The following is an 11208-nucleotide window of genomic DNA, read 5'->3' on the forward strand; positions in this document are numbered from 1 at the left end:
AAAAAAACTTAAAAATTTTGTGCTTCAGAGGACACTGTCAAAAAATTAATAACCACCCACAGAATGTTTTTTAATAGTTTATTTTTTATTATTTTCTTCAAATATTTTCAAATCATAAATGTGATAAGGAGCTTATGGCTAGAATATATAAACAATGCTTATAACTCAATAATAAAAATACAACCCAATTAAAAGACAAAGGATCAAAATGGACAGTTCTCCAATAAACACAAGAAAGATATCCAACAGCATTAGTAATGAAGGATCTGTAAACTAAAAGTACAATGAGACCACTTCACACCCACCAGAATGGTTAGAAACAAGATGAGTAACAAGTATTGGCACGGATATGCAGAAATTGGCACTCCCATACACTGCTGGTGGGAATATAAAATTGTGCAGCAGCTTTGGAAAACAGAGAGGTAGCTTTTAAAGTTTTTAAAACTTCTCAACAAGCTGAACAGAATTACCACATGACCTAGCAATTTCACAATATGCCACTAGGTATATACCTCCCAAAATGAAAACATATGTCCAAATAAAAACTTGTGTATGGATGTTCATAGCAGCATTATTAATAACCACAAGGTGCAAACAACCCAAATGTCCATCAATGGGTGAGTGAATAAACAAAATGCGACATATCCATACAATGGGATATTATTTGGCCTTAAAAGGAAACAAAGTACTGCCCTGACTGGTATGTCTCAGTGGGTTGGGCGCCATCCTGTACACTGAGACAGCAGTTCAATTCCATGCTACATGGATGAACCTTGAAAACATTAGGCTAAGAAGACTGACAGAAAAGGCCACATATGATTCCATTTATATGAAATATCCAGAATAGGCCAATCCACAGAGACAGAAAACAAATTAATAGTTGTCAGAAGCCAAGGGCAAAGGGGATTGGAAGTAACTGCTAATGGGTGATTTCTTTGGGAAGTGCTGGAAATGTCCTGGTATAGCAGTGATGGCAGCACACTGTAAATTGTACTAAGGGCCAGTGAATTGTACAGTTTTAAATGGTTAATGTTATATGAGTTTTACCTCAATTTTAAAAAAGAAAATGAAGCACTTATATATGCTACTATATGGATGCACCTTGAAAACATTAAGCTGAGTGAAAAAAAAGCCAGTCACAAAAGGCCATACATTATATGATCCCCTGTCTATGAAGTGTCAAGAGCGGTGGTTGCCTAAGGCTAGCAGTGAGATGGGAGGGATGGGAGTGATAGGAAAGAGTATCTAGTTTCTTTGCAGGTTGATGAAATGTTCTAAGACTGTGGTGATGGCTGTACAACTGTGAATATACTAAAAATCATTAAATTGTGCACTTTAAATGGGTAAATTTTATGGTAAATTGTACATCAATAAAGTTCTTTTTAAAAAAAGGAACAGTGAGGCCCTGACAGACGTGGCTCAGTGGATTGAGTGTCATCCTGCAAACTGAAAGGTGGCTGGTTTGATTCTGGGTCAGGACACACACCTGGGTTGCAGGCCAGGCCCCAAGCTGGGGGCATGAAAGAGGCAACTGAGAGATGTTTCCCTTGCACATCGATGTTTCTCTCCCTCTCTTTCTCCTTCTCCTACCCTCTCTCTAAAAATAAATAAAACCTTTTAAGAAAACAAACAATGAGTTAGTGTGCATGGGATATTTGATATTAAGTAAAAGGCAGAGATAAGAATTTTTTTATTTTTTAAAGATTTTATTTTTTTAGAAAGAGGGGAAGGGGGGGGTAGAAAAACATCAATGTGTGGTTGCCTCTCACAGCCCCAACTTGGGACCTGGCCCGCAACCCAGGCATGTGCCCTAACTGGGAATTGAACCTACAACCCTTTGGTTCACAGGCCAGCACTCAATCCACTGAGCCACATCAGCCAGGGCAGAGATAAGATTTTTTTAAGTTATTTTTTAAGATTTTATTTATTTATTTTCAGAGAGGGAAGGGAGGGAGAAAGAGAGAGAAACATCAATGCGCGGTTGCTGGGGGTCATGGCGGGCAACCCAGGCATGTGCCCTGACTGGGAATCGAACCTGCGACACTTTGGTTCACGGCCCACGCTCAATCCACTGAGCCACATCAGCTAGGGCAGAGATGAGAATTTTTAATAGTGTAAATCAATGTGCTAATATATATTTTTAAAAGATTATCTTCAGGCTCCAGGGAAGGGAGCTCCCTGCAAGGAAAAAGCGGCTGGGGCGTGGGCAATGAGCTAACCTGAAGGCAGGGTGAGGAATTGGGGTCTGAAATCCTTCCTATGGGTCTAGGGATGGAGAACAAATCTTTTTATTTCTTCCCACAAAGGTGCTCCCTGATCACTAAATGATGCTTGGGAGATTGAGGGAGGGGATGGGACTTTTTCCTTTCTAATTCATTTTACAGGCTAGCTGAGGCCTGATTTCTCCCTTTGCATTGTTAAAACTATCGCCACCAGGGTCCAATGCCCCACCCTCTAATTGCCTGAAACAGTATATACTTTTCATCATCTTCCATCTTGACCTCTATAGCAAGCACTAGAGACTATTGGCCATTAATAACTAGACCTCTTCTTTCAGCTACCACAGCAGTGAATGCCTTTACCGCACAATCACTGCTACTCAGCTTCGCTTCTTACTCTGCCAAGGTAGGTGCTACCCCACAATTTTAACATCCGTTCTTCTCTTTCAGTGGTCTCATCTCCTCCTGTCCTAAGTACTCTCAAATCTCAAACCCCAGTCCTAACCCTTCTCCTCAGAGCCTCTTCCTTACACTTCTGATGGACATTTCCACAGGGACTTCATGTCAGCACTTCCAAATGACATAGGAATGGTGAGGTGGACAGAGGACACAGGAGACATGCACGAGGAGCATTGTATTCATCCAGTTTTGGCTTCAAGCCAGGAATAATCAATGGGAGAAGGAATGTTTAAGCTGGGCAAATAGGTCTGATAATAGGCAATACAGGTCGGGAAACTAGGGAGTCCTCCACAGAAGTGAATGAAGGGCACAGGGTGTTCTGGAATGAAAGGACACAGTAGAGGAGACAGCACTACTGGGGCTTTAGACAGTGAACATCTGTGTGCTTCAAGATGCCTGGGCTTGTCTTTTCAGCCATCTCTGTTAACAGTCAAAGATAAAAGTATAATAAAATACTCTGCATGGCAAAGGAAAATGGCAGGTGAGATAGAGGGAGTGATTTGGGAAGAGCTGGGGGCAATGAATTCACACAACTCCAACCATTCCCCAAAGGCTCCTAGGTAAAGCAGGTCTGCAGATGATTCCACCTGTGCCTGGTGGAGAGGGAAACTGACGCTCCCAAATGCCCCTCTAAGAGAGTGGGCGCTTCCCCACAACTCAAACACACATATTTACATTATTATTTTATTCCACTTTGGAGACTATCCCCCAGTCCTTGAGATGCATCCAAAGCAGGAGTTAAGGATCAGGCCCCATTATGATTTTTAATTATAAAATAATAAAGTCTCAGATGCTAGTAGCTCCTGGCTGCATGGTGGTAATAGGTGTGGCTGAGCCTCTCTTGTGGATGACCCAGCACCTGTATAGGCCAGACTAGACTGTTCTCCAGTTCTCTCCGTGGCCCTCACAGCCAAGGCTACCTATGCTGGGCCAGAACTAGCTGCCGGGACCAGGAGCTCACAGCACCATCCACTCGCATCACCAAAGATAGGCCCAGGAAAAGTCCCACACTGCTCACAATGAAGCCCATGGCCTCAAAAATGAACCTGCAAAAAAGGGTGGAGAATATCAGGGAACACTAAGAGGAGGTCTAGAGCCTTTTCCCTGCTGAGGCAAAACCTTGTCCACCCTGGATGTTCATTCTTTGTTCCCAGTACCATCCTCCCCAGCACCTCTACTTCCCAAGCAAAATCCACTCACTTGGGGGCAAACACCTTCCAGACCATGAGATGCCTGCGGAGGATGGAGGCTGCCAAGGCACAGGCCAGAATCTAAGGGAGAGGAGGAGTCAAGTTACTCAGGAAGAGAAAGAGGAAGCAGGTCAGAGAGAGCTGCTCTAGGCCCCTGAGAAGAATGAGAGGAGTAGGAAGGTAGTGTGTGTCAGTGGAAAAAACCCTGGGCTTGGGCAGACACTGAAGAGACTAATTCTCTTCCTGGCCCCACCATTTGTGCTGCTAACACTCAGGCTCTGCCTCCCAGTGTGGAGGAAGATGTCATAGTCACACCACACCCTCTGCCTCTGAAGGAGAGGAGGAGGACCCAAGACCACACCTTGGGAAAGAATCCTGACCATCCCCTCAGGCTTTCTTGTCTGAACATCAATGGAGTAATCCCAAATGTAACCCACAGGGCCCGAATGTAGCTTGTAGAGAGCAAACAATCTAAACCTATGAAAGATTAAAGAGATTCAGATTCAAGTTTCAGTATTGCTGTTTGAGGCCACAACCTTGGGCAACCACTTCACTTATCTGTACCTCAGGCAAGGCTCTCACCCAGGGTTTTAGCAAAGTATGAAAAAAAGAACGTGATGAGCACACGTGAGAAAAGGTCACTAACTCCATGATCTCTCCCCTGCACCCACCTGAATACCAAGGACAAAGAGGTACTTGAGGCCCAGCTGCAGCAGTGCTACACTGAAGTGGTGAGGTGCGTTCTGCAGCCGCATCTCCATCAGTGGTTCCTCTTCTTCCTCAGGCCCGACTCTGGCCTCAGCTTCATTGCCTGGGGGCTGCCGCCTCTTCTGGGACCCTTGACTCTCACATAGGAAGGGCCAGAACAGGAGCAATGGGCAACCTACTGTCTCAGAGGAAGGCAGGGCCAGAATCAATGGAGGATGTAGGGTCCACACCAGCCCGGTTCTCAACCACCCCAGTTCACTCAGTCTCTAATTAACACAGGCCAAGGGATACCAGAGATCCAACAAAATTACCTCACCCTACTCAAATCCAGGAAGTTACCTTCCTTCTACAAAGCCAGGGTAAACAATGGAAGCAAAGAAGGAATGAGGAGGTACCTGCATAGAGGAGGTGGGAGGCAAAGGTGTTGGCTCCAACCAACAAAGCTGGCAGCCAGGTGGAGGAGCCATGACCTTCTGGGAATCCCACGAAGGCTGCATGCCAATGGATAGTTGGAAAGACAGGCTGGTGACCCGTGGCGTAGAAGGTCTGTGAGGCCATGAGAGCCCAAGCAGAGACTGCCTGCCATGGTACAGTAAAAGGACCTGGGGAAAGAAACATGCCTCTTTATAGTCACATTCCATTCCCTAATCTGTAGCCTACTGTCTCATGATCACGTGCTACTACTACTACTACTATTACTACTACTTCAGTGCTAATTCTTATACACACACGTGCCCATCACCCCAACCTCCTATAGTTAACACTCTGTTATTCTAATCCACTCTAAGGCACAAAGCCCCATTACTCTAATCTGTACCCCACTGTGGTTAATTAATCTCTTTTTCTCTCATATACGCGTAGCTCACTATGACATTATATACTCATAATTCACCATTCCCATGACTAGAAAATCAGAAAATGTGTTCACGAGGATGCTGCTTTTCCTTAAGAATGAGTCTTCGAGTATTCCTTGTTTCCCTCCCTCATCATGAACCCTGCTGGCCCTGACAGCCAGTCAGCTTGGCTATAACAGATAAGGGAGAGGGTATCAGAAAGACCCTCCCAACTGTGTGGGGCATGAGACCCTGTGTCAAGGTGAAGAACCTGAGGAACAATACTAGCCTGAAAACAGAAGGGGCCAAACTCACATCCCTACTGTCCCTGGAGGAAGCAGGGCTGAGATATATATTTACCAGGGGTGCTGATGGGTATCCCAGCAGCAAGCAGATGCAGGAGAAGGAAGCTCTGCAGAAACAGAAGCAGGAACACAAGACTAATGCGCTCTGCGTGCAATAGCAGAAGTGGGAAGGCCAAGAGGGTGAGGGCTGTGACCATAGCAGCTGAGTAGACATTCCCCAACCGACAGGCAGCCAAGGTCAGGGGACCCTGACATTTGGTTCTCTCCAGCCGGCCCCGGAACTCCTCCTGCATGTGTCGGTAGATTTGAGGAACCACATAGTCCAGGTCAGCCTGAGAAGTTGGGGGACCTGAGAAGGGAGTGAGGACAGTCCTGGTCCTTGGAGCACCCATCGTAGCCTTTGCCAGCACCGTCACAGGCCTCCAGAGCAACAGCAAGAGCCCTGAAGCGGCCAATGCTGCCACAGCCCTAGGCAGCACAACTGATGCGCCAGCAACAAGGGCCTGGAGACGTGGGGGTGCTTCATCTGCCCCCGATGCCAATGCCCAGTAGGCAGCAGTGCCCAGTACCATTAGGGGCAGCCCCCACCGCACAAAGAGCACAGGGGGCTCTGGGCTCTTGAGATTACCATAGTGATGAAGCCACAGGCGTACAGCAGCTGACAGGGCCACCAGCGCCCCCACACAAGCTCCATACCACAAATTCTTGGCTCGACCCCCCACCATGGATGCCAGGGGACTCAGCCAGGGAGAGGAGTGGCAAGCAGGTGTCTCTTCAGGGCAGCGATGAAAAAGACCAGCTAGTCTTATACATAAAAGTAATCCAACTCCAAGCCCCAGGACATGCATTCCATTGTGCTGTGGAATTGGGCCTGCTGGGGAAGAAAAGCCAAGGCGGGGTACTGTGAGCAGCTTAGGTGGCAGCAGCTTACCCTCCCAGTGAAGCTGGGCAAGCAGGAGCAAGATGAGTGAGCACAAAAGGAAGCGGGTGGCCCTAGCCTCAGCTACAACAAAGCTATCAGAGAAGAAAGCAGCAAAGCGAATGAGCAAGAGGAATAGAACAGGCCCAGGGGTGGGAAGCAGGGCTGCCAGGGGCCTCTTGGACCCCCAGCTAGGCCAGGCTTTCCAAAGAAAATGTAGGAGTGAGCCCACTGCAGCCATAGCCCCTAGAACCACTGGATCCAGCTTCAGCTCAGTAGTTGCCAGGAGGCCTACGCACACTGCAACCCCAGCCAGGCCCCAGGCCATGGATACCAGGAGGAGAGGGCAAAGGTAGAAGTCTGGGGATGTCGCCCACTGGGATATCAGCAGGCAGAGAAAGCAGCCAGCAGCCAAGAGAGCAGCACCCCCTGCCATGCGGACCAGAGAGAAACGAGCCCAAGAGTCAATGCACATGGCCCGAACTCCCCGCAGGAACTGCTGCAGCTCAGCAATCACAGTCTGTAGTGCAGCCTCGGCCCTCTGGGGGCTCTGCAGAAGCTGCTGGTAGTCAGCAGAGGCCTTGGAGAAGAGGTTATGCAGCCGATGAAGCTCCTCAACTTGGAGGTCCTGAGCAGCAGCTGAGTAGGTGTGAAGAAATCGGGACACCTGGCAGAAAAGGTCAGAGGCCAAGGGGAACAGATCAGAAATTGTAACAGAGGCAAGGATAGTATTACCAAAGGGGACACCTGGAAATTAGGGAACCAAACTCCGTCTAGGAGCGGGGGGAAGGGAGGGACAATGGAAGGAGGCCATGGCTATGGAAGGTGAGATTAAGACTGAACAAAGGACAACAGAGCGGGGTCATTATGCTTCTCCCATATCTACTGTAGCTCTGTCACCTGGAAGGCCAACCCATCACCTACCTGCTGGGCATTGAGATGGAGAGCTGAAGCTTGGGCCAGAGCGGACGAGTGAGGTTGGAAGTCTTCAACCTCTGAGAAGAGCTCAGTCATCACCTCCCCGATGTTCCCAAATGGGATGGGCAGGCCCAGGAGCAGGGCCAGCGTAGGCACAAGGTTGATTTGAGGAACTACCTCTGGCTCCTAGAGGACAAAGACAGGGGTCAATAGATTTACCACAGAGCTGAAGTCAGTGCTTGGGATGGAAGACACAGGGGTATAGGTAGGAAGTGAGAGTAGGGGGCCTAAAACAGAAGGAGCCACAAGGATGCTGTGATCATGACATGGACCGAACACCTGGAAACCAAAGCACACCTCAGGCCTCACCTCTGGTGGGGCCCTGCGGAAGAGCGCCGTGGGACTGTACAGAAAAAGTGCAGCCGAGATCTCCAGCTCACTGTCCCCTCCGTGGTCTCCACTTTTGGTCATTCCATGGTCCCCAATCACCACCAAAAGTGTGTCGTTCTCCAGACGTTCCACAACTCCTCTGGGAGCCAAGAATGTGTCAGGGATAGAGATGGATAAAGATTTCTCTCAGGGGCCCATTCACCCCCAACCATAACTTTCATTAGTGGGGCCTAGACCTTTGGCAGAGAGATTATCTCTTCAGTAATAACCATATTGCCCAAAGCCACACACTGAACTACTCAAGACGGATGAGGCCCTTAGCTTCAGAAAAAAAGCCTAGAGAAGGCAGAATGCAGCCAGGGAAGAGGTTCCAAGGTAAGGGCTTTTTCTCTTGGGACCATATATCCTGAGATTCTCAGACATAAACCCAATCCCCCAGACAATATCCCACACTCACTGGATCACCTGGTCCATTTGGCTAAGTTTCTTGGCCATTTCAGGGTGGTGAGGGCCATGCTTGTGGCCACAGTGATCCACACCCAGGAAGTGAGCAATCAGTGCGTCCCATTCACCACTGTCCACTGTGAAGGGGAGAACACTGAGCACAGGGGACTAAGGCCACCTCCTCAAACCCAGCCAGGCTCCGATGTTCCTATGTCCAGGGACACAAACCAAGCCACTGCAACCACTGGAGGCTCAGAATATGTGGACAGAAGCAGCCCTCCCAGCCCCCAGTCTTAGTCCTGCCTCTTGCCCCATGCTCACTGGTTGGGTAGAGGTGTTCCAGGATGCCATTGTCCACTGTGTGTAGGTCTCTGACGTTGAAGGAGGGGAAGAAGAAGGCTTGGGAGAAAGCTCCAGGAAAAAGGTCTTTCCAGGTGTCATCTCCCATGAAGACCACACGCCTTCCTGCAGGGGTATGAGAGTGGGTCACAGCCTGAACAGGAGTCAGGGCAGGGGAAAAGAGGAGAGAAAGCCCTTTAAAGACTCATCAGAAATCCCAAACATGCACTCGAAGTCACAGAATTTCTACACAGCAATCCTTTATCCTTCAAAGTCTAAAATTTTCTGCCAGGAAACTTTTCCTGGTAACCATACTCCACTCAGACCTCTCACTCCTTATTCTTACACAAGGCTCTGCTAGTTCTTAGGCTCTGGCTATCTCTGCTACTGTTTCTCCTGGGCGTACCTTGCTGTTTCCAAGTCAGTGACTAGACTGGGCCTGACCCTCTGCTCTCTCCTCCACACTTGTGACAATATCCAGACCCACATCTTCACCTCTTCATTTCTCCCCTGCTCCTTTACTGAGAGTGCCCCAAAAGTAAAACTAGCACCCCATGCAGATTAGAGACTCCACAAGAACAAAGCCTGGACCTATGTTCCCTGCATGCAGGGACATGGTCTTTTTCTCTTCCCCCATCTTCCCACAACATAATCAAGCATGCAGCCAGACACCCAAAGTTCTGGTTCTCTGACTTCTAATGAAGAAACTTGCCAAAGTACTTCCAACTGAAAGGAGGTCCAGACTGACCTGTACTGGTGAGCTGCTTAATGAGATTGTCTTCCACTATGGCGTAGCTGGCAAAATTACTGCCAGCATCAATAAAGGTAGGCAGTGAGCCAGTGGTGAGGGCCTTAAGGCGCTGCATGGTGGTGGTGGGAGGATCAGCCTTAGATTGGTAGAGCCTGGCATGGTGGGGCTGAATCTCCAGGATCCGCTGCAAGGAGCGCAATTTGCCCAGAAAGGGCAGAGAGACAGAAGGCTTCCCAGGAATGTGTGAGCGCTGTGGCTGGGCGAAGTCAAATCGCAGAGCATCTATCAGCACCAACACAACCCGGGAGAATCTCGGAGCCATCCAGCAGGCCCTGGGCTCCCCTTGTCTCTTCCATGGAAAGGGCTGGAGGCCTGGGGACTCTTGGCAGCTGCTATGGTTGGTGAGCTCCAAACGGGTGAGCAGAAAACCACTAGTGAAGAGGGCAATGCCAGCATAGAAGAGAAAGCTGACCCAGACCAGGAAGAGCAGCACTGAGATCTTCTGCATCCTGGTGGTGGCGGCGGGGAAGAGAACTCATCACTGTGGGGCAAAGAACCAGTGGGTATTCTCGTGCCTCAATGCAAAGCCCAGATAGAATCACTTTCTCTTGGAAGCCTTCCTGAAGATAAACAGTTCCACAGCCAACCCAGTGCAATGTTTCTCTCCACCAGTTATACCAGAGTTTCTGAAGGTGAGATCCGTAGACTATGGACACGAACCCGGAGTGGCTATTAAAATGCCGATTCCCAGGCCCCTCCCCAGATCTACTAAATCAGGATCTTTGGAAGTGGAGCATAGGAATTCACACTTGTACTCCAGGTGATCCTAATGAGGAAACGCACAGTCCACGAGGGAAACTTATTCCAAGTGGTAGACTGCTCTCCGACAATCCGTTTCTCCACCTCTCCTTGCCAATCTCAACACCCCGGGGGTGACCAGGGCTCGCAGCCGCAGGGGACCCCTGAAGGCCTGGATGACGGCGCCGCCTGGCGGGGGCCGAAGGGACCAAGGGGAGGTGTCACACTCCTCTTCCCGACGGCCACGATCACCTGAGGCAAGACCTGCTTCGAGCAGCAGGGCAGAGGCGTGGGGTCTAGAGCCAGTTGGGCCTCGCCGGGATCCAGTCGTCCGAATGGCTCTGCTTCTTCCGGCGACTACTCGGCCTCCACCTGGGCACCCTAACCCCAGTACTGGGTACCTAGACTGCGAGCAGGGGGGAAGTTCCCTTACTTTGAGGAGAAGGGTTTCACGATGGGGCTCTCAGAAACCCTGGCTCACCTTGAATGGCGCCCGGAAAAGCCTTGGCGGCACCTGCGGCCGACACCACAGATGTGCGCGCGTCGAACAGAGCGGCCCGCGGGGGCCACATCGCCATCTGCCGGCGCCTCCGAGGAAATTCGGCAAGAAGCACAAGGCTGGCAAGGGGTAGAGTTGAATGACATTATAGTATTTAGGAGAACTGGGGACCAGAGGCAAAGTTAGAACACAGGTTCAGGGAGCCACTCTCCATTCTTGTTTAAGACTAATAGCTAGGTCTCTGGAAGCAAACCGCTTGAACCCTAGATCCTCCACTCACTGTCATTATTGAGTATCATTTCAGCTGTAAAATGGGGATAAATAATAATAATTTTCCGCTTTTCCATTAGCTGACTCCAACTGACAGATTTAATTTTTCCCTCTCTCCAAGTCTTGCTGAATCTCAATAACAAGAAGGCAAATAATCCAATCTAAA

The 11208-nt window shown here is 49.3% G+C and overlaps 1 protein-coding gene across 2 annotated transcripts; it reads right to left on the minus strand.

Annotated features, from left to right (window-relative positions):
• Window positions 1-3348: 3348 nt before the first annotated feature.
• Window positions 3349-10799, minus strand: PIGO (phosphatidylinositol glycan anchor biosynthesis class O). 2 transcript variants are annotated; one of them, XM_045840549.1, is made up of 10 exons: window positions 9473-10799; window positions 8707-8850; window positions 8399-8522; window positions 7921-8080; window positions 7558-7737; window positions 5770-7300; window positions 4972-5178; window positions 4540-4754; window positions 3879-3949; window positions 3349-3724 (listed from the first exon to the last, which is right to left on the minus strand). In XM_045840549.1, exons 1-10 carry the CDS (start codon window positions 9981-9983, stop codon window positions 3595-3597), a joined length of 3273 nt encoding a protein of 1090 aa, XP_045696505.1. In that variant the 5' UTR covers window positions 9984-10799; the 3' UTR covers window positions 3349-3594. The 2 variants fall into 2 exon arrangements, with proteins under 2 accessions (XP_045696505.1, XP_045696506.1); XM_045840550.1 differs by having other exon boundaries at window positions 8707-8878; window positions 9473-9601.
• Window positions 10800-11208: the final 409 nt, after the last annotated feature.

The sequence above is a fragment of the Phyllostomus hastatus genome, unplaced genomic scaffold (assembly GCF_019186645.2).
Source record: "Phyllostomus hastatus isolate PE091 unplaced genomic scaffold, TTU_PhHast_1.1 phas_contig_34, whole genome shotgun sequence".
Lineage (NCBI taxonomy): Eukaryota > Metazoa > Chordata > Mammalia > Chiroptera > Phyllostomidae > Phyllostomus > Phyllostomus hastatus.

What these genes read in the sequence shown, in the direction of transcription:
- PIGO (XM_045840549.1), bottom strand. Translation starts at nt 9,983, where the DNA reads ATGCAGAAGATCTCAGTGCTGCTCTTCCTGGTCTGGGTCAGCTTTCTC. An exon ending in TAAGCAGCTCACCAGTACAG is followed by an intron (nt 8,851 to 9,472) that starts GTCAGTCTGGAC and finishes ATACCCCTGCAG; the next exon opens with GAAGGCGTGTGGTCTTCATG. An exon ending in TCCGCAGGGCCCCACCAGAG is followed by an intron (nt 7,738 to 7,920) that starts GTGAGGCCTGAG and finishes TTTGTCCTCTAG; the next exon opens with GAGCCAGAGGTAGTTCCTCA.